This window comes from Myripristis murdjan, chromosome 20, assembly GCF_902150065.1.
Source record: "Myripristis murdjan chromosome 20, fMyrMur1.1, whole genome shotgun sequence".
Lineage (NCBI taxonomy): Eukaryota > Metazoa > Chordata > Actinopteri > Holocentriformes > Holocentridae > Myripristis > Myripristis murdjan.
The window spans coordinates 13,020,184-13,044,245 of NC_043999.1; the positions used below are offsets into that span (position 1 = coordinate 13,020,184).

A 24,062-nucleotide genomic window follows, 5' to 3' on the forward strand; every position below is an offset into this window, starting at 1 on the left:
GGTCAGCTCTGCATAAATACAATACCTTTTAGCCCCAGCTGAGAGCTCATATTTCTGGCTTCCTGGCCAGGTAATACAGGGTGCTCTTATCACACACTATCAGATGAATTTATTTGCTGCTTCCTGCTGCAGTTACAAATGCTTTGCATTAAACTAGCATGGAAAACCAAGACCACTGTATTTGCCTTGCTACTCTAGCTAACCAAAAGTATGAGGGGAAACTGAGATTTGCCTGTGCAGTGATGGTGGCAAAAGATACTGGGAGGAGAAGATAAGGAGTTATTGAGGGCATCTGCTCCTATACGGGCCCAACTGACAGTGAGTTTAGTCAGGACAGTCAGGACTGACTCTCACCAGTCACTTAGGACACCAAGCCTCTACAAATACAATGATTGAATAAGATTACAAAAAATGTCTTCTGACATTGTAGAAAAGACCAAGTGAGGACAAAGAAAACTTAAGACGAATATTCAGTCCATCAGGATATCACACTGACAAGCTATACTGGTCTGTCACTGACTAATATCATAAGCTAATACTGGTATCGACATTGATTTTGCAAATCTGAGAATACTGTGCAAGCTGTTCTATATTTTTAAGATGTGAGGAAAGAACACACTGTATTAGGTGTAATAGAGATTTCTGTAAGAACTTAAGGGATAGTTATGCAAAAAAATGACCTTCCAGGCATTATTCAAAATTAGGATGAGCTGTCTTTACACCAATATGAGGATTACTTAATGATGTCACTTATATTACAAAATACAGCAAAAATTAACAGGTGATCCATGTGATCTAACATCCACTTGCTACAGAAGTTCAACAGCAGTTCTACAAACTACAGATCTACAACAGTAATTTGTTGACAGTGGATCAAACGACTGTAGATTCACAGACAGTACAGCGCAACATACAGTATTCACTGGGGCATGCTTCTACAACTCAGAGGGGCTCGCAATAGACTACAAAACTTAAAATAATAAATAATGTGTAAAGGAATTTAATAAACAAGACTGACATAAATTTGACAAACATAAATGTCCCTGGCTTTAGATACATATTTAAACTCAAATATATCCTGTTTTTTTTTTCCCCCTGACAATCTAAAAATACTCTCCATTTTGTTTTACACGCCAGAGGCAAAATTTTCTGTGGCCTGCTGATCTGTCAGCTTCCATTAAAATATAATAGTGTAGCTATTGCTTGATAGTGTATACTTAAAGCAATCAAAACATTCAGAAGTTTTCCACTCCATTTCCATGGAGCGTCAGAAGTGTAGCAGCAGGCCAATACAAAGAAGTTAACATTGTGAATAAAGTTATGCAGACAAGAGGAATCTGTCAGAGAGCTCTTGCTGGGTGAGACGAGTCAGTCATCTGGCTCGTCTAACTCCTACCTAGCTGAGGGCAGCACAGTCCTCTCTCTCATTGCTCATACTTGATCCCAGCACCTGAAGTTAGGCCAAAATACTACCTCCTGCTCCAATTGTGTGTGTGTGTGTGTGTGTGTGTGTGTGTGTGTGTGTGTGTGTGTGCGTGTGTGTGTGTGAATGTGCATGTATGTAGTAGCCAAGTGTTTCCACTGATCTACGAACCATTCCACTACTTTGCTGCTACTTGGGAAAGCCATTCAAACTTGGAGGAGGAAAATGAAAAGCATTGTGTGCTGGACTTTTTTTTTTCTCTCTTTCGACGTCAGACACACTTTCCTGTGCATTTCCTATGAGAGGAGGATGCTGAGGGAGGAAAACGTGTCGCGTCAAATGGCAGTAAAACTGAAAACAGTGACAATAGCCTCAACAGTTACATGTTTATCCCTGCGAAAACTTAATTTTTTTCTTTATTCATGAGCCATAAACCAGGAGGAGGTGAAGAAAGTGGTGGGCAGTTTGTTACGCTAAACAGTGACAGACAGGAACTGGTTTTGTTTTTAACATTGGCCTCCCTATGCTGGCTGGCTGTCCATTGTCTGCCAGGGCCCTCTTGACCCCTCCGCTTCCCTCCATTCCAGGGCTCTTCCTCTGTGGATGACAACACCCCGCGTCAGGCTGTCTGACAGTGCCTGAACATCCCCTGCCTGAGCACAACATGGTCATTTTGAAAAAAGTCCAGCAGCAGTAAAATGGCTTGTTGACAAAAAGAAAATGCTCACTATTTTAGAACTATATGTGTCATAAATCTGTTGGGAGTCAGCTCGAGGCCAAAGTACAAGTCTGGCTTGCTTAATCAATGCTTGTCCTGAGCAATGTCCTATAGCTTGTCACCTGATAATAACCTAATCGCAATTTTAGCTGAGCTGCTGTGATTATTATGCAGCAACAGTCATGCAGTCAGTGACATGATGTAAGTACACAGGTCTACAAGACTCTCAAAAGGTTTAAATTGATGAAATCAATGGAAATTAAAAATTCAAACCCCGACATTCATGTGTATTCTGGTGGGACCTAACAGGCCAAAACCTCAACTATATAGTTTGGTACGTGACTTGTACAATGAATCTTACCGGCACCCTACATTGTGGCAATGCAAGAAAAAGAGAAAAGAGAAAGGAACTGAGAAGACTATGTACACGAGAGCGAGGTGTAGTTTGCTATGTTGGTGTTCGTAGAGGCTGCCTTTTTAAGACTCGCAGCCTGTATCAAGGCAAAGCATGGCTGAGTGATAGCTACGCAGGAAACGCACAGAGCTCTTTCAACTTCAGCCGTCTGAGACATCAAAAGCACTCAACCATCAGTCTGTGTGATGAAGGGGAGAGGGAGATGGAGACGAGAGGGGAGCAAGAAGCAGAACACTCCATTTGGTTTTTACTGCCCTGGACGGTGAACCATAACCATAAGAGGCTACACACAGTGGAACCCTTCCTGCTCTTTTTAATTTCTGTAAATATTAACTTTATCAATAAAATCTTACTGCTTTTCAATTAAACCACGATATTAATAGTTTGTAAGTCTTACTGAAGTTGACTTCAGATGACACTGGCATACCAGATGCAAACAAGCAAGTACATTAGAGGACTGGTACCATTATTTAGGTCACATCTTAGCAGACCCAACAAACAGAGCCCTAAACAGAAAGCTACTGCTAACCTTTAGAGAATGAACCAAAAACATTTAAATCTGAAACTCAAGCCATCATAGTTCAGCAGAGAAGGGCAAACAAGGCTTAAGGATATGGTCAAAACATTATATTGCAATTATTTTTGACAGATACTATGACCACAATATGATTCATAATTTCAGTGTGAATGGATTTATTTTTTTTTAATTAAAAACAATTAAAATAATGGTGGTTTTATTTTTTCTTGTTTACTTCTGTCTGGAGAATATGATTTGTAAGCAATCTCTGCAGCACCATGATACTTAATTTAAAATATTTTGTCACATATTTTACCATTATAAAAACACTGCAGCTTGTGTAATTTTGGATATTAAACGTGGGTGTATTCTGACTTCAGTACTTCAATTATATGTTCAGCCCTACAGGAAACTGTCCAGTAGATGTTTCCACTGTTTAACTCTACAAACATCTTCATGATACTTGCTATTCTTCAGCAGGCCAGCTATTGCTCACTTCCTCCTATGAAATTCTTAAGGGTAGTAGATACAGGAGGACAAAATGAGTAGATATGTTTAAAACTCAGACCTTTCTGAAACTGATAACACTACCTTCAATCTCTTAATCACAACATTTTGACAATTTTGCTCAGGGAACAGTGATTGGAGAAAGGACAAACTGGGAAGAGGGGATAGCATGACAGAGACTTCCAGAGAGTCGAACACAGACAGACGCTTAACAATGATTCAACTTCCTTCTAACTTCTCACTTCCTCTCTGCTCCGCGCTCCTCCGAAGCTCGGGAAGAAATGTGGCTCAAATTAGAGCTTCCGCTCACTGGGGAGGCCAAGAGACAGGAAAACAGAGGGAGGGGACAGAGAGGGAGAGAGAGCAAGAGAGAGAGAAAAGACTAACAACTGTTGAGTTTACACAAGAAAAATGTCTGTTGGTCCACTGTTACTTTTTTTTTTTTTTCCCCAAACAGCCCAGCTTCCCATCTCATAACACTCTAGCTCCTTTGGCTATACACACTCTTTAGGCAAGCCAGCTTGGACACACACACACACATACACACACACACACACACACACACACAGAGAGAGAGAGAGGTAGGGGAGACAGACAGAGGCAGAAGACACCACTCAACAGTTACAAGGTGAGATTACAGCATGGCTGCGCGCCGGCGCCCTTTGAAAAAGTGTGTCAGTGTGGCTGTAAAGTATCCGCGGCCTGTGGAACTGCCTGGGTAATGACATTCCTCTGATAACCCAGTGAGGTGCAGGAGATGGGAGCCTGAGCCCCCATCAATCAGCATAGACCCCTTCCTCCCCTCCACACAATGACTACAGTGTTCTACATGAGCACCCCGCGTCCCGTCCACTGTAGCTCATTACTGGGAGTGGGGGGGACCCTCCCAGAACTGACTAGCCCGCCCTGAGGGTAGCATAAAAGAAAACAGGCTTTGGCTATGTCTTGAGATATTCCTAAACAGGGTGGTGGTGGTGGTGGAGGGGGGTTCTTCAAGCATGATAATGTAATCCAGCAAGTTGCAGCCCACTCACTAAGCGGACAAATGGAAGAAAAAATGGAGTAGGATTACCGTGTGTGTGTGTGTGTGTGTGTTTGAGTGTGTGTGTGTGTTTAAAATAAAAGAGACAGAGAGAGAATGAGTGCTGAGGCAATTACAGGCTTCGACGCAGCAGAAGGCTTTTCAAAAGCATATCCCACCCAGTCTTTGCAGCCGCTCAGACAGACAGAGACTCAAAAGCTGTGAAGACACCCTCTCTCTCTCTCTCTCTCTCTGTCAGCACGTTACCACAAAAAATGCTCTTCACACAAACGAAGTATGACTCATTTACATAACCTTAAGCGAAAACCATCACGCGACCAAAGTGAAAAATCAGAAAAGGAAGACAGAGTGAGAAAAAAAGCTGACAACTACTTTTGCAAAGCCAGAGAGAGTGAGAGAGAGAGACAGAGAGAGAGAGAGGGAAAAAAGACAGCTCAAACTTAAGACAAAAGAGCTCTACACCTATTTTTACAACTAAAGTCAAGTCAGACAAACTTTCCCACTGAGAAGCTTGAGAGAAGGCTATGAAAGTTGAAAACTCACGAAAGAAGTGTTTGAATAGGTTAGCCATGTCCATTTTGGGCTCGCTCTCTCCCACTCTCTCTCTCTCTCCTTCCCGGCCCCTGCTCTCTTCCCACTGCAGCTGTAGAGTTATTCCATGTGAACACCCAGAAAGCTGGGCGGATAGCGGAGCAGTGCAGCCTACTCCATGACCATGTGGCCTGAACTAACCAATGGAAGAGCAGGAGAGAAGGGCCTCCGGTCGGGCTAGGGAAGGCAGAGCACAGAGGCCTCATGGACAAGGAAGGGAGGGGGGCTGAGAGAGAGAGAGAGAGAGAGAGAGAGAGAGAGAGGGAGAGAGAGAGAGAGAGAGAGAGAGAGAGAGAGAGAGAGAGAGAGGAGAGAGAGAGAGAGAGAGAGAGAGAGAGAGAGAGAGAGAGAGAGAGAGAGAGAGAGAGAGAGAGAGAGAGAGAGAGAGAGAGAGGAAGGAGCCATTTCATCACCATTCAGAGGACGACTGAGAAGTGAAAGAGGGGCTTTTCCAAACAGATACATTCTATGCAATCTGTTTGCACAGCATACGAGTGAGTCAGTGAGCATCCAGTGTCATATGATTGCAGTTGCTTGTAGAGACACCCCCATAGCTTCACAACAAAGTCTGGAAACATGAATCCTCCAACACACACACAAACAGAGCCATCTGTAGATAGCTCATACCCTTACACACTGTTTTAAACGATGACACAGTTCCACACCCAGCAACCAGCGAATGCTTAAAATATAATAATAACAATAATACGCTTCTCCCTCTTCATGAAATGAGAAAGTGTGGTCATCAAACTGCTTCTTTCATTGCTCTCCCACACAAATTTAGAACAACAACAAAAAAATAACCAATCCCCAATTTGCTAGTTAAAATGTCCTGACTATTTATAGATACCAAAATAGCTCTGATCAAACAAACAAAGGATAATTATTAACAGGCATTCAATGTTGTGGTATATTAGCACTTAATAGGAGCAGAATTTGACTGGGCTCATGTTGTGCATTACTCCATGGTGGGCGTGTGTGTGTGTGTGTGTGTGTGTGTCTGTCTGTGAGTAGTAAGGACAAACAGAGGAGCTGACTCTCTGACTCTGTGACTCTGTGTGTGCATGTGTGTTTATGTGTGTCTCATCTGGGCAGCTGCTCACCTGAGGTTATGTGATCTGTGGATGAAGTGACAGGTGAAGAGGGTTAGGTGGTGCGAGCCTCACAGCTGTGGTTCATGACATCACACCCACCCACCCTGCACATATCCCGACCGGGCAAAACAGGCTGGACAGACTTGAAGTATACAGGAGTTACTGTATATTTTATATTAAACTAGAGGGCACTCAGTAGAGTACAGATCTTTGTCTCTATGGTCTACCCCATGTGCTGAGAAAAAACTTGCCAGCCAACTGTATTGTCACACACTTTGCAAATAGCAAAATAAATTACTGCATGATCCAGATATATTACACTACAGCATAGTATACCATAAAACTTGCAAAGCCTCTCAAGTTTAGATTTTACTGTTCTCTCTGCATCTGTTTCACTTTCTTACACCCCTTATACCAGTGAATCTATGGCTTGCCATTCATTTCTGGCTCTGTGCCACAGTCATAAGGCTTTCGTCAGAAACAGAGTTTCAAAAAGAGAGCAAACTAAAATTAAAACTCAAAAACTAAAATTCAAAATGACCACAAAGGTCTCTTTCTCTAACACACTCTCTGTCACACAGACTGCTCAGCGACAGTTGGATTACATGCTATTTAACCTATTTTAACCAGTGCTTGTTGACAGAATACAACAGCCTCTGACACTTGTTACAATGTTTTCGTCCCGAGTGTCTGCTCTGTTCGGTTGACTTTCTCTGTCAGCAGTGTGTTTTATAAACTCATTTAAAAAAAAAAAAAAAAAAGGCAACATACATCCTGGCTCCTTTTTTTTTTCACCTGCTATCACAGCGATCACAGTCACAATAGGACACAAAATAATAGGCTGATAGGCCCAGTAATATGCGAAAAAAGGAGGACAGAGCAGCGGAAATTGAGCGAGCTAGACAGAGTATGTAAAGAGGGAGAGGAAGCTGCAAGAACAAACGTTTTGAATCAAGAATCAAGAATAGCGAATAGGTTCTTCATCATACAGTTATAACTGTGCACAAAATATTTTAGGCTGATAGGCCCTACAGTTTACGTGACGAGCTGTGGACAGACAGACAGACACACACACACAACCAGCATGATCCCCTCCGGGCCACGCCTCGAGGAGATAACAATTCATACAGGCAGCATTTGAGCCCTCTATGCTGAACCGTAAATCAGAAAAATCTATTAAAAAAACTGTATTCAATATTTATTACTGAACAAAATTAAAAATACATGCAACAACAAATCAGAAAATAACATGTTAGGTAAAAAAATACGATAATAAGCAATCACATCCCTGCTGTATGTATTCACTACACTGGTGCTGACTCCTTTGTTTGCAGTGCATACTACAGTGTTAAGAGCTCTCTTCCTGTTCTCAGTGTTTTTTAATCATTTCAGCACAAAGCGCAGCCCTTACTTCATCAGCCACCCTCACCACAGCATGTGTATAAACATATAAATGGTGCATCCAACAGGAAGACCCTATTCTTGTGCCCAATAGATAAGGGTTTTGCAATAACCACAGTGTCAAACAGTCATAAAATTACAAAACATTTCAAATAACGGTTTTATAATTTCATGAGCATAACCAAACCTCCCCCTTCCTCCAGGCAGCCTCTCAGTCCTCTATGCTGAACTGTGCAGAGAAGAGCCAATTTGGGGCCCAGGGTTTCCCTTTTAGGGGTCACCCTATGCAGCAGTGTGTCATCTCCACAACAAAGCCAAACAGAGAAGAAAAAGCTACTTCTTTTTTCTTGCTCCATTTTGAATGCTGTATGTTAGTTACATTATGTTTAGTGGGCACACAAACACCAAGCGCTGGCTTAGGTGCTATCACAGAGCTTTAAAATAAATCACAAAAAGCACTGGTCTCTAAATGAGCAAATCCTGAGCATTAGAAAATTAAGCATTTAAGCTACTCTTCAAACCCCCCAAACGCCTGCATAATTCTTTAAAAATTTTTAGGAGTTAAATAGAATTATGTAGAGGAAAAAAAAAATTACGCATTCACACAGCAACATGTGACTATATAACTGGTCAACATATATTTTTGTACTATCATGCAGTCTCATTCTATCCTGCCTTAAAGCTCCTGTTAATACAGTGGCTTAAGTTGGTGTTATTAGTAAATAACGTTATCAGCCTAATGGGGCCTGAGCTAAACAAATATCGTGCAAGTATACCAACAAACAGGATCATCTCATCATGCTCTCAGATGAAACAATGATATCCCAAAGAGCAGCGAGGGTTGGACACAGTAATATGAAATGCATAACAAAAGCAACGCCAAAAAGATGCCAGGCTATTTAGCAGGACTGGATCCCAGCGGTCAATGCACGCACTCCAAATTATCATGAATATCTGTCATCAAGAAGAATTAAGCTAAGACAAATGGTAACCTTGGCTCACATATACAGCCACATTTGGCGTAGAGTGCTCGTAGCAGTACAGAGGCCTTGGCAAACGCCAGCGCCCAGAAATATTACTGTTGTGTTGACAGTGCAGACAACACCTGTGCCATTTCAATTCCTGTCATGGTACAGCGACAGGATAAAACCCTCAGTTGCGATCACTCATGCATAATGCACAAATACAAAGTACAGGTTCTTACGTTCAACAGTTTTTCTAACCTCAGAAGTCAAACACAAACTCTCTACATCCGCTCTTAAACCTTCAGATGGACATTAGAAATCACAAAGTACGAGATCACTGCCTTACCTGCGTCAAGTTCTGTTAAATATACTGCAAATACTGCACTACAGAGAGTTTAAAAGCTTTATTGAGGAGACGCTGTGCGAACAAGCTGCACTCGGTGACTTCAACCAATGATAAATAACCAAACTGGGGACCATCTTCCTGTGGTGCATGTCATAAGCAATATTGTGGTAAAAAAAAAAATTCACCAGAAAATGAGCTGGCCTAGATAAAGGAAGCTCTTTGATGCTGCTCTACTGAGGCCGAATGTCATCAACCAAATTCTATGAAATACCAAGGGAGTTAACAAGAAGTTATGAGTGACTGATTAAATATAAATGTTTACAGTACAGATATCTATACAGGCAAACAGGGACCTCATAAACTCCTACAATGGGAACAGACAAAGAGTTGGAAAGTGTAAATTTTAAAAGTTTCTGGACATTGCTTATCAAGTCATCAGATGTTGAATTCCATACTGATTAGAGAAATGAAGTAACTGATTTACCAAGTGTGTCTTTGAGGTTCTTGACAATAGAGGCTTTCCTGGCACTGTTTTTCCTCTCCACATAGTTGGAGGGCACAAAGCCTGTTTTGTTGGTGGCATTTCGAACCCTCCACCAGGACTTGGAGTCGTCAAGGAGCCAGAGGCGCTCATTTTTCTTGATGTCCAGCTCCTGGTCCTGCTGGGCCATGTAGTCAAACTTCGCGATGACAATCACCTCTTCCGTCATCTTGCACTAAGTGCACTGAGGGAGACAGAGGAGAGGAAGATACAGAACAAATGTCAAGGTACGTTAGTTGGCTTGTCAAAAGGGCTGACAAGATTATTCAACATTAGACAATTTTTACAATAATAAACTAATGATCAGATAATATTTCAGCTGCAAGGTGCCATCTGAATCCAACTGGCTACAGAGTGCAGCAGAAGTAGCAACTGAGTTAGTTTATTTTTTTTTTTTTTTTACCTAGCATTATGAGTACTGAAGATAACTTGTTTCTCTACTTATTAGTTTTGCTTTTGTTTTTTATATGAAATATCCCATGACCGTTTAAGTCATAGGGCACTTTAGGAATAAATTCTTTTCACTCCAACCAGCAGCAACTACAGCAACAACTTGTTGCTCTAGTGTTGTCAATACACTAACCTATCTCTAGAGCACTTCATTCATTGCTCTAATCAGGAGCTATTTAAGGGTTAATATGCAAGAGTGACTATGTGGAATCAAAGACCATATGCTGCCTACTCATAATTACTAACAAAGATGAAGGCTGAGGCCTCTGCTTTATTAAAATCAAATACTGTCTACACACACACACACACACACACACACACACACACACACACACACACACGCGTGCACACACACACACACACACACACACACACACACACACACACACATATATACATACACACACACATATACATACACACACACACATACATACACACATACATACATACATATACACATACATATATACATCTATCTATCTCTATCTATAGATATATATCTATAGATAGATATAGATAAATAGATAGATAGAGAGATAGATAAGCAGTCAGACAGACAGACAGACTGATAGATAACAAACAGTATTTATAGTTTTCTCACTGATGAAATCTACTGTCTTCTAATGCCATTCCCCCAAACAATTAAACACAAACTCTACTCAGTTTTACATTTTCAGTCCAGAGAAATAAGTCTGTGGTACAACACTGATGACTAACTATAATGTGGACAGATGTTCAGTTACAGATTTTTCTTCCTCTTCTTTATCTTCCGCTTTTTAGTAGATGTGTCATAAAGCCTTGATCTTCATGAGCACGACTAAGGCAGAGGAGGTATTCTGGGTAAGCACCGGGACTCCCTTATGCCCTCAGTGCCCAAATTCCACTTGGAGATGTTCTGGACAGACATATCTGGACAAACTATGTACTGGTAGAATCAGCTTCCTTTCAGTCTGCAAGCATTCATACACACATTTTCATTCCCAAACTGTGTTATTTACTACGGATAGGCTGAATAGTAAGAGACACTGCAAAAGTAAATTTTACAAATATTAGACTGTACCTGTACTGCATCAAAGCTGAGAACTTCAAAGACTCTGATATTCCCCTGTTGACCTAGAAATAGAACAGAAATATGCAAGCATTATTTTTAGAAGTAAGTAACAGCATGCCTGAATTTCCATATCCTAAGATATGTTGATTAACTGTCATTCTAGGGAAACAGTTTCTGAGTCTTGGTTGTTCAACAGAATCTACTCCTCTCTATTGTGTCATCCTGCCCTACAGCAAAAGCATCAAGAAAACATGCCCTAGACTAACAGGCCTAGCCAAAATCACACCACAGCTAGGTCTGAATCCTGAAGACATGCCAACTCCCACTTCCATAGTTTAGTTTCTTTAGACATAATTTTGCCCACAGCAATTGTGTTCTTGAAATAACAATTAAAGGTGACTAATTTTTTCAGTCTTCAACAAAGATAACTCCCAGAGAGTTTACACTTAATCTTTCAGTTTACACATTCTTCAGAAAGTTACAGAAGGGGCAATTTCCTCTCCAAATGTGTCCAACGATTGTCTTTTGTGTCACTCATCAAACATGTACCGGGAAGGCAGGAAGATGGCAGGGGGACAGATTACTGTAACAGGGAAGTGCGGAAGAGAGGCACTCTGTCAACAGTGCCGCTATGTGAATGAGAGGATGTGCTCATCGAAGGCAAATGAAGTAGGATATTGTTTTAATGCAAGCATGAGCCCAAAACAAACTCTCATAACTGTCTATGCAAATCAGAAACTGTGAATGTGTAGACCACATGATAAGCTTAGCGTCACTGTTTGCAATTCTGTTGATCACAAGCACTCTGAGGTGCCCCAGGCGTCCTCAAGTCATGATATGGTAGTATATCACACATGATCCGCTCTGAAGGCTTGTTCATCTTTAACAATGAACACATTCACACACTAGGTCTTATGATCTATCAGCACAACCTGGGCTATGTTTAGTTTATAAGATACTTGGGTCAACATTGGTGAAAGAGTCAAGCACTGCAGAAGGGGCTCCTTAGCTACTCTGATGTCATGGGAGTGGATGGGGTTTCACCTTTCTCCCTCTTAGGGGACCCAGACACTGACCTCATAGATTGAGAGCTCTTGGTTTTTATTTGAAGCAGTAGTGTCTGGGTTTCAGCTGCAGCTGGCGTTGAGATAGGCCCAGAACCTGATCTTAGGCAAACACAAGGAGCATAGGGAGCACAGCTATGTTTCAGCATGATTAGCCAGGAGGAATACATGCCAAATAAGTGTAGGCTCAAGCTAAGAAGATCCTTACTCAAGCTTTTTTTGGGGAAAAATGACAACATTGAGATGTTTCATCCTCACAAAAGCTAGTGGGGTGATCATGCCACATCTAATTACTCTGGGGAAGAGTAGATAAGACCTAGAGCAGTGCAGTTTAGAGTCCAAGGCTGTGCTTTGTAATGTCAGGATCCCAAACTGTCCCTCCATTTCATTTAATTGAGCTAACAATCAAGTTTTAAAGGGCATACCTGGGGTCTGGGCTGTCTCTATCCATGTACAGCTTGGCTGATCTGTTTTACATAAGGGTGTATACTGTGGGTTTATCTAGTGGCGTGTTATTGCCTGTTTCTGTTCTTTCTTAAATTAAATTAATGAACACTGGGAGGCAACATAGGGAGCGGCACACAAAAACAAAGAGTTGATTTACTCTCCTCAAGTGCTGTCTCTCTCGCCAAGACAAAGGCAACAATCGCTCCACTCCCTGGGCTGGGCTGGACAGCAGTATGCCAAAAAGGCTGCAGAGTGTAGGCTATATGTGCTCCTTTTCCATTTACAAACCCCTCCATTTCCATTTTGTTAATGGTCAAACACAGAGCACTCTTATTATCATTACTCCACTTTTTCCATTCTTAGTAGTGTGCTACAGTGTAGGACTCCCCTTTCCCCAAATAGGCTATCCTTTTCAGACAGCAGATTGCATCCCAGTCCCACCTCCCTTAGCTGCCATCACCCCCACATCTATAGTGGCTGTGTGCATATTTAACACCACAGTGACTTAAGACGGTACAGATGTGAGGGGGGGGGGATCAAAAAGTTGGTCAACAGATGCTACCGGCTAATCGTGCAGCTGCAGACTGAGCCAAGGCCACTGGCCACTCCAATGCACTAAAAACAAGGTCAGACAGGTCAAACTGCTCTGATGGTGTTATATTCATCCCAGAGGTCTCCATTTACTTTGCTGCCTGCCAGAACTAATATGTACCCAAATCCAACCCCAACCTCACAGCAAGTCCGGCACATTTCTAAGAATGGTATTCTCTTATCACAGGTGTACAGAAAAAAAAAACTGAGTTGATGTTTGAAGTTCTTCACTTTTTCTTATCAGTAACTTTCAGATGGGCTTTTCTGAAATGAATAATGAAAGAAAAAAAAGTCTGGTAACATGCTGCTACCACATGGTAGGCATATACCTGTTTCTGCCCCAATATTAATATAGCTGCAGGCCAACTGTATTTTCTTTGACACATATTCAGGATTTATTAGTATGCATAACATGTTCCCTTGCATGACTTGTAAGTTTATTTAGCTCTACGTGTCCATCTCATCATTTAGCTTTATTTATGCTAGATAGGCCAGTGATGAACAGTGTCTAGAAGTCTAGCCTATGTAATTACATGCTGCAGAAAGCCACATGTATGCAGAGCTTCTCATTTGGCCAGTGTAGCCTACACTGGTCAACATCAGGGTAATCCGGATGCTAATCCATACGTCTGAGGTACTTTGTGTAAAACCCACTACTCTCCTCTGAGAAGCAGTCACATGTACTTGTTTTCAGCTTGGACAAGTTCTTGTATAATACAGGAGCATGACTGATATTTTATCTATAAAGAGGGTCCCTGCTAATACGATTTCAACTGAGGGGTAACAACACCAAAATGACAGCAGGCAAGAATGGGCCTATAAATTAAAATCAAGTCTATTCACATCAAGCAAAGGTAGAGCACTCATTTCCAAGCTGGCAGAGAATGGGTCCACCTTATCTCCCACCAAGGCAGTGGTTGTAGGCTGATGACAGGTTATCCAGTGTCATTATCAGTAATCCACTCATGCTCTCAAGAGTGCTAACACCAGTCACAACAGATGACCCTTCAACACAACAGCAATAACCCAAATGTGGCACTGTTATCTTAGCATTATTAAAAAGACAGGGTAGTGTTTCTCTTGTTAGAGTTCTACAGTACCATCGCTCTAAACAAAAATATGAAGAGGGTTAAAGGATCGTGTTTTTGCATTTTAGCTCATTTGCCTCACTGCTCAACTAGAAGAGTGCACTCATCTGAGTGCAGATCTTCACAAGGCATATCTTCCCTTCTCCAGTGCTTGGACTTATGCCCCTTTTCCACTAGTACCTACTCAGCTCGATTCGGCTCGACTCTACTCGGTTTAAGAGCTTTTCCATTAGGTGGTAGTACCTGCTAGCAGGTCCCATTTTGGGACCTACTCAGCCGGGGTTCCAAGCGAGCTGAGTCGAGCTGAAAATGTGACGTTAACGCCGTGCAGGTAACTGATTGGACAGGGAGTGACGAGAGCGACTCCCGCACGAAAACAAAACCCGACATTTAAAAAAAAAAAAAAAAAAAAAAACGGCAACAGTGGCCGTGCGCATTGATCGTCTGAAGTTTTCAAAGTCGGAAAATGGCAAGCAAAGCACTACCGCGATCAAATAAAGACGTGGAGACTTTTCTGTGCTTGGTGGCGGCCCAAAGAATCCAGAGGGAGCTGGACGGTGCGCCGCCTTGCTATGACGACTCCACCCATGGCGAGGTGCTACTCAATTGTAATGGAAAACCACCTAAACCGTGTCGAGGCGAGTAGAGTCGAGCCGAGTCGAGCCGAGTAGACACTAATGGAAAAGGGGCATTAGACAGAGATGAAACGGTATGAAAATTTTATATCACGATTATAGTGACCAAAATTATCACAGTTATCAGTATTACTGTGGTATTACAAACAAACCCATGTTGCATGTAGCACCTGCACCTGGAAGACTTCTTCTTTTGATAAAATTGCGGTATACTACACGGTAAAGTCATATTGATGCCATCTGGGAGAATGGTGTTAACTTCTGTTTGATGCTGGACAGTATTGGCCATGAGTTTTTTGAAGCTTGGTAATCAAATACTGTTTTAATGATGATTAAAATCTGAAATAGTAATAGTAAGAGCCAGGAATTTTACAGTGGTTTACGATGAAACAGGTAACCGTTTCATTCATAGATGAAACAGTCATAACTGTACTCCAAAAAATATTAGGCCCAGTAGCATGCAGGATTAGCTGTGGTCTGATACACGCACAGACAGACAGGTATAAACGACTAAAGGCATGATCCCCTCAAGGCTACCTCCTGAAAGAGATAATAGTCTCTTCTTCTTCAATCTACGTCTCTTTGCTGGAGACGTAGATTGTTATAGTGAGAGCAGCACACTGCAACAGAGAGGACTGGTGCATTCATATGCTAGTGATATACTGAATAAAACCTTGCCCTACATGACTATTTGCCAGACTACTACCATGTTTGTTTATTGTTTGATCTTCTACTGCTACAGCAAAATACTACAGAAATACTGCAACAGCGTAATTCTATTTGTCAACCGACTTTAAAGTCCCAGATGTCAGAGCTTCCCACCAGCATTTTAAAGCACCAGAAAATGTGTAGGCTTTTCAAATTAATGTGGGCGTTAAAGTTAATCACCTTGCATCAATAAAGTCACTTTGACAAAAATAAATCCTGGATTACCTATCTCAAGAAATTTTCATGTCTCTGCAAGTTGAACTTCATAGTCTGCAGACATGAACTGAAATGTAAGCCTACCAGAGAGGTAGGAAAACATACTCAAATGTGTAAAACAGTGTGATATACTTTGGAATATCATCAGTAGGAATATAAAGAATATGTGGCTTGTAGCAAATGGTTTTAAACATGCAAAAACACCGGTGTAGTCCTTTAAACTGCACTGCAAACTTAAACCACAACAACTGCATGTCAGTGGTATAAGAAATACAGTGTGCAACTTTGCAAGCTATTGTATGTTACTACAACAGAATAGAGTGACATGAGTTCACCACATCCTGTAAGTTTACAGCTGCTGCCACAAGACCTTGAATCTCCACAGCAAGAAACAGTTGAGATCTTGAGCACACCCAGTGGCCTAAGAAACAAAAAGCATCTAAAAGCAGGGATATGTCTGAGCTTGAAATGAAAAGAGAAGGGGGAAATTGTCATTATCAAGGAACAGAAAATATAAGTGTTAAGCACAGAGTAGATTTTAGATTTATTAACAACTAACATCAGAGACTCTTGGATAAAAATGAAGGCACAAGAAGGTGAGGTTACATTACGGCTATAATACAGTATATTTATTATATAGGCTAAAGTTGCCAGAGAAAACTATGATTCTTCACCACATGGCTGTAGGAGCTGATAGGAAAACTGTACCACCACTAAGCAGGAGTGTCGAAGCACAAAGACGGCAACAGCATGAGCTCACAGAGGCAGACAGAGTAACCTAATCCCTGTGACAGCCTGCTAAAATCACAGGGCTATGGTGCCTTCTGGAATGTGCTCTGTATGCTCACTGCTCACTCAGCCCCTGCAGCACTGCTGCACTTCCTCTAACTTACACCAAAACCTACATTTTAGCCACAGGGCAGCTCAGAGGTTTGAAAAATTTGCTCCATTAACAGACAGTGCAGGACAGTATAGGACCAATAAATACATGCTTGTGCTCTTTTCATATTGGAGCACAGCAACTAAAACCCAGGAGACCGCATCTCATCCCAGCTGTCCTCAATCCTCTCAAAACAAAATTGCAGCAGAGCAGCAAAGGGTCATGGGAGACTTGGCAGGCCAGCTGTGAGACAGGAAATAGGGACACAAGAGTGAACAAAGGGTGGGAAAGTGATGCAATCTGACAGAGTGCAAGCTTGACCCATGAGTTCAGGCAAGTTTGAAAATCTTCTCTTTGCAGTGATTATCATTTAGATTGAAGCAAATACTGTGCATTACATGTAATGGGCAGTATTTGCTTCAATATAAATGATAATCAATAGAGTCCAGAACTGATTTTTAATTCACACCAGCGGTGCAGGAAGAAGACCTCATCCTTCTGAGCATGTTCAATGTTCAACATTTTTCATATTAAAACCTAAGAAGAGATGTCACTAGTATTCTAAGATGAGCATATTGGCTACATTCATAAGTGTGTTAAAGAAAGTGGCTATCTCTCCCTTAGGATTACTCTATGAAGTTGGCAATGGCCTCAAATAGCCCATGGCTCACAGCCAGACATTTACTCTTACAGCAATATACAACACCAAAAATTTCAAGGCACTTTAAGACTCATCCATTGCTTACAACCAATCTCTAAGTGCACTGGACATAAACTGCCACTGGTTGAATTGCAGTTAGCTGGAAAAGCCACAAAATGCAAATTCTCGTGGAAAATCTTTGCTACATTAAAAAAAACTGGAACGGCAATATTTAAAGGGAGACAAGGGAAAAATTTATGAGGCTTCAGTCATAATCAAATTCATTTCATAATGTTAGGGGGTTAAGGGTACTTTTCTAATTCACACAGCCTATACTTATCTATTGTATCAACCATATATCACTTTGAATTATATGATTAAGTGCTTGCCATTGTGAGAGAAATCCTATAATGGTGGAGAGTTGACTAAATATAGAAGACCACTATGTTAATGTGAACAAAAAAAAGAAATAAAATGTAGTAATAAATATGTAGCACAGGAAAAACCTTGAATTGTGGTGATCAATTTGTCATGAGGTGTGTTTATGTACAAACTCGTCATCAGGTTCAGGTTCAACATCAACAGGTTAAAGTGCAGAAATCTAACTGTCTGTTAATGAGGTCATTGGCCATCAACAGACAGCTGATAACCCTCAGCTTTGGTCAGCATTTCTCAGCTGACAGCAGGAAATGTCAGCTGAGTTTGTCAGGTTGATCAGCTAGGGAATCAGTGGATTTGCACTGAGTTGATAGTGTTGACAGTAGTCTGAACATACCATTATGTCTATTCCTCGCAGGGAAACTCTGAGATATGCATCTGAACTTTATATCTCTCTGCATAAAGGCAGACACCATCTGTATCAGTGGAGTCTTCCACGCCCTGCCAGTTGGTTAAGTTGCCAGTTCTTGGTTTGCATGGCCTAATAGCTATCACTCTCACGTTAAAAAATGGCTGCATCCAAGCTATCTGGGATCAAGGCAATATCAAAATAAACATTCATCTAATCTTTCCAACACTGAATGCTGCAGGGGATTTCACAATCACTAATGCAAGTTTAAAGAGCAAAGCCATTCATGGTATCAAGTGTTACAATACGATAAACCTGTTTGTGGTTTAGGATTGTGTGGTGCCTGGCTACTTGAGGCTACTAGTACAGTAGCATTCACTGGAGTAAGCGGAAGAGATGATCCACACAAACCAAACAAAACAAAACCTGGGCATGCAATGTACTGTAGCTGTACACCTCTTCGCCATAGCACTGTTCTGGAAAAAGCCTTTGTTGCAGTCAAAATAGCGTATCATTTGTAAACCGCAAGAGATAATAATCCCAGACAGCTTGTGTGAGAGCGCTGAAATTGATACACTGGCTTCCTCTTAGTCTTCGTACATCCTGACAGGTATAAGCCTTAGGGTGCTGTCACAATAGGACTAAACAAGCCACTTGGGACAGAACTCTGGGTGAGGCACGTGTTACAACTTGTGTATGAGCGTCTTTGGAGCAGGAGGCATTCCAGATTGTATGGTGATGCCGCAAAAATCTGGGGCATAGGCAAAAAAGATCAATGACATGTCTGATAGGGGAGAGAGAAGGATGGAAAAGGAAGGAAACATTTCAAACAGTGCCTGCACGTGTCCTGGCTGAAGTGCACACTCAAACACATACTGGCAGAGACTACACTTGATTTGACTACTGTTTCAGATTAGGTGTTCATTTAGAAAATTGCTGATTAATATAGTGTAACGATAACAAAAAGCTATGCCGCTAATTTGCTACTGCTTTTGAACTCTAAAGCTAGTTCTGTAGAGATAAATTGTTAACATTTTATAATAGGGTTCAGGATCATCACAATAGAAAGTTAGTCTGGTGTGTCATGTAGAAAATTTTAAATCTTTTGTTATAATATGCAAAGTCATAACCACGGAACTAAATAAACTGACGGTTCTATATGGCATCATTTCTTGGAGAACCACTTGAACCTTCAAACACTTCTTCACTGCTACTAAAATAAAGAATAACTGGTGTATAACAACTTCAAATCACACAAATATTAAATTGTCCTGTAGTTTCCATGTAGAGACAACTGATTGTTATTCTTAGTTCTGCAGTGATTCGATAATTTAATTAAGCCTATACCAAGAGAAAGCTCCATCAATATCAGACACATGCAGTAATACCGATTAGGCTACTTGACTTAATCATAGAGAAATCTGTGAGATGGAGGCAAGTTTTGAAATTTAAACTGGTGGGATGCCCACAGACCACCAGTTGCACATCACTGATTGTTGATACCACTTCAGCAGGTTATCAGTGATAAAAAAAAATCTTCATGATATCTCACCTGGTGGGCCTGGGGTTAACTTTGTGGTAAAATCAAGGCGCATTGTGGCCTACACATTCTGCTGATTCAACTTGACACTGCTTCACTTCACACAGTGAAAAAAGTCTTTGTTTTTTAAAGGTATGAATTCATCATGAAACAAATTTCAATTTCTAGAGAACAGATTTTGGCAAAAATAGATTTTTGCCTTTGCAATGACAACCACAATGTCGAATGCATACATCCTCATTTTCACTCTAGCAAACCCATGACAAAAAACCCCAGACCATAATGAACTAATAAAAAACACTTGTGAAACTGCTAACAACTTTCCTAAAATTATGAAGTTAGATCACTTTGAATGACTGCACCCACATACAACCTAGACTGTCACAGATTACTACGTACAGATCAAGGGAGAAGTGTCATCACTCCAAAACATCATTAACGTACAGTAACTGATGACATATCAGGGCATCTGTAGCTGAGCAATGATGGCAGAGCAACTGAATGTTTCCAGGTGTACCAGCCTCTAATTATGGTAAAGTCAAAAAGGTGCAACATTCAGCAACAACAGAACCAAGAGCCAGTTTATTCTTCTCTGCATGGCTTGGTTAAGGCCTTGTTCCTTCTGTTGCAGGTGACATTGTTTGGGGCGTGGAAAGTATCTTTACTATTGACTGTTCAAGCATGGCTTCATGCATGGGCAATCACACAAAAACTTCTCAGGCAGACAAAACGAAATCACAAAAGAAAATGAGGAAATTGAGAAGATCTTATGCAACAGCTGAGATTATTGAGACAACAAAGGAGAAGAGAGACATGATTGTGGACAAAGATCTTCCTCTGTTTCTCAATTTTATTACAAGCCGAAAGCCACTTAACGGACCAGACTGCCGAGCTTGTTATTTGACCAGGGAGATTTTTCAGCCACATTAGTTTTCTGGTTATCATGAAAAATGCACAGTTGGTATTTTCCCTTAGGCTGTGGGGCCAGATTTGGCTCCTGGGGGCTTCTGGTAAAACAGAGCCAGACACTGAGAATGAGACAAGTTCCTTTACAAAACAAGCTCAGCCCATGTATTTGGGCCTAATGCATTTCATACCATGTCCCTGGGATTACACTACCATAACATTCAAACACGTATTCTAGATGATTAAGTCTAGGCTGGCTGCTTTTGGAAGCTATCCGAGTCAGCAGGAGCTTATGAATGGGAGACAGTTGAAGTAAATAAGGCCACGTCACTGCAATGTCAACATATGTACCCAGCCGGATGGTGAGGACTAAAGTGGAGCATGAGGCCCCAATCCTGAATGGCAGTTCTGTACTTAAGGCTATCCAAGAGTGAACTCAGGACTGGCAGATGATGGGAGAGGGCCACAGAGAGGCAAAGCTTCTCCACTCCAACAGGCTCCTTGTGGACATTTTTTTTTTCCAATTCTTGAAAACTGACCTCCATGGAGTATTGAAATTAGTTGTTAACCTTTAAGAAAATGGCACATATGAATAGATGGCCTTGACCCTCTTTCTCCTTGCAAACTATAACTATCCTCTTTCCTCTGCCTCCCCCCAGGATGGAGCTACAGCAGACCAAATGTCTCTATCCCCTCCCTCAAACCTTAATGAGAGACTGTGAAGAGGTCTGTCAGTGTGACAATAATTACAGAAACTATACTAGTCCCCGGCTGCAACCCCCCTCCTTCTTAGGCATTGAGAAAAACACAAACTGACCTATCTCCTGCCCACTCAATCATACACACTAAAACAACCCAGCCACGTGTATCCAAATTAATGACTGTCAGATAAAATACTTACATTACATTAATTTGTAGATTATCTAACAATATGGTTAAGCAGTTCTTCAACAGAGCCACATTTTATACCCTGAGAGCATACCAAAAACCATACAACCTTATCGCCTATTGTGCTACTGAAGCATGACATTTATTTTGGCTTCGGCTGTGCAAGGAAGAAACACAGCCAAGATAAACAGCATTTACCTGAAACCTAACCAAAGAAACAACAGTCAGTTTCTCTAGTCGTGCAAAACACAGCCATAATTAGACTGAAAGTATACTGTGCTGGTTATTATTGGCGTCTACATGGGTAGGTTTGGAAGAAATATAATCAGATTATTAGTACATCTATAGCAGTGCCTTACTAAAAGCAAAGTTAGTGGGAAAACAAGAGATGACTGACCTCAATAACCTGATTTTGACTATAATCAATAGCCTCAGCCAGGTGAGCTGTTTAAAACAAGATGAGCATATTTTCATGGCAGAGGAGCCTCTCGCAGGGAATGAATCCATCGTGACCATGAACAGTCCCTGGCTGTGTGACTGGATCTTTAACAGAGTCCACAACACAACACAACACCACAACTTCAAGCTGAACTTGGCACAAAAACATAAGCGACCACAATCCCCGGATTAAAAAAAAAGATGCAATAACAGTATATGAGGATATATATATAGGATGAACTAAAAATAAAGAGGAAATTCGTGTTATAAACTAGATGCAGTCTAAAGCTTAGGCGTTATCCCAATTTTCTGTCTGTGTAACGTTAACGTGGTGAAAGAAATCCGAGTGTTCCCCCATTTGTGGGGTCGAGCAATGCTTTATCTTGGCGTTTATGTTCCAAAAAAAGATTGACAACATGTCTAGTTAATGAAGCTGGATGAGAAAAACATCAACGATGCTTTTAGACGTGACAAATACAGTCTGAATTATGAGTAACGGTTAACCTAGCCAGACAGCTGGGTAACATAATGTTGGCCATGTTGGCAACAGACTGGTTAGCTGTCTGGGTTAGCCGTTAGCCGAGGTTAGCTGTCGGCGAATGCGGGCACTGCAGGAGCTAGCGTGATGCTAGCGGGAGAAAGGGAAAGACGCTGGTGCGGTGGCTAGGTCCCGATAGCACTAACGTTACTACTGTGCTCCTGCTGTCTCTTACCTGGTTGCTGTTGTTTGCTGGGTGGCCACCTTTTCTTGCCTTGTGTCACAAACAGTTATCACACAAGTCAAATTTGGTGCAAGCAAATGATTTTCAAAGCGCTGCTAATAACTGTACAACTTCCAGAGGATGGCCTAGCTACTGATACACAGTGCCCCGTTGGAATAGCATGCCTATATCAAAGCATGTCATTGCTACGGTCGGCAGCTAGCAGGCTGGCTAGCCGCACAAGCGTCTCAGACTCTAGCCCCGCCCACTGCCACTCGATTGGTTGCAGAGGAAAGGTCTATCTTTTGATTGGACCAGGGCGTCGTCAGTCACTTGTACTGCAGCAGCTGATGTTTTGCATTTTCCCAAGCATCCCTCTATATCCATGCTCCTTTGCTTGTAAAAGTAGCAACCACCCTAATATGAGTGTGTATGTCTGCGCGTGTGTATGTGCAGGTCTGTGGGCAGACAGAGAGAGGTTATTACATAAATGTCTTGTATAGTTCAGTACCAGTTAGTCAAAAAGAAAACCTTACAGCTGTTTATTGGGACTTGTAGCACAAACCTAGGATAATTTAATTACTCAAATTTTCACCCAAATTTAATTACCCAAATTGCTATACTAATTTGTAATGGAGAAATTGTTAAACGAAAGTAGAAAATATAGAAATCTAGCATACATCAGTACCATGTGAAAAAAGAAATTGAGAGCTGCAAAAAGGAGCTTTCTTTTCAATTAAATTGTTAGTTCAATTTATCAGTAAGGAGTTTGTTTATGTTTATGCGGATGTGACTCAGAAAAACATGCAACAGACAACAGACCCAACAAACACACACACACACACGCACGCACGCACGCACGCACGCACGCAGTACAACTTCTAATAATCATGTCTGTGGTAAGGAGAGTTGCAGGGTATTTTGGAGGGTTGTGCAGCACACTGCAGGATGCAATCTGTTTCCTGCACAAACAGATGGGCCTACTCTACATGTATTCTGCCACACATTGACAAAATTCAGACTTGAATTGCCTTGTAACATAGCTATGATGGATATCTATACATCATAGCTAAAAGAGGATGTATATGTAAAACCACCTATTCACCTTTTTGTTTGAGAAATAAAGCTTTTTTCCATTTTCATATTTGAGTGATCTATGACAGCAAGTGTTTTCAAGAAAATAACATCATTTTGGACTATTATATATAGTTTATATTGACAGTTGTTTACCTTTTGGTGATAACTGACTGGAGTTCATAGTTTATTCACCTTTTTATTTATCATGACATCGCTGATGGTTGATTGTCATTACATAGACTAACTTGACATAAGCAATAATGCTCCACTGAGAGTGGCTACAACCACAATGCTCACATTCATTATTTTGAATTTCATCTTAAGTATGCGAACATTTAATAGCATGAGAAATATATAACACTGTATCTAGTCACTTATGCAGAATATTATAG

The 24,062-nt window shown here is 41.2% G+C and overlaps 1 protein-coding gene across 2 annotated transcripts in view; it reads right to left on the reverse strand.

Annotated features, from left to right (window-relative positions):
* The window catches only part of nck1b (NCK adaptor protein 1b), a 28,864-nt gene extending 6,039 nt beyond the window's left edge, over positions 1-22,825 (reverse strand). Inside the window, exons 1-3 of one of the 2 annotated variants that reach the window (XM_030079097.1) lie at positions 22,606-22,825; positions 11,074-11,126; positions 9,504-9,744 (exon numbers count right to left, since the gene is read on the reverse strand). In XM_030079097.1, the coding sequence (XP_029934957.1) occupies positions 9,504-9,729 (226 nt within the window). In that variant the 5' untranslated portion in view covers positions 9,730-9,744; positions 11,074-11,126; positions 22,606-22,825. Of the gene's footprint in view, positions 1-5,165; positions 5,275-9,503; positions 9,745-11,073; positions 11,127-22,605 lie in introns of those variants that run through there. The other variant, XM_030079098.1, reaches the window with a different exon arrangement.
* Between the last annotated feature and the right edge of the window lie 1,237 nt (positions 22,826-24,062).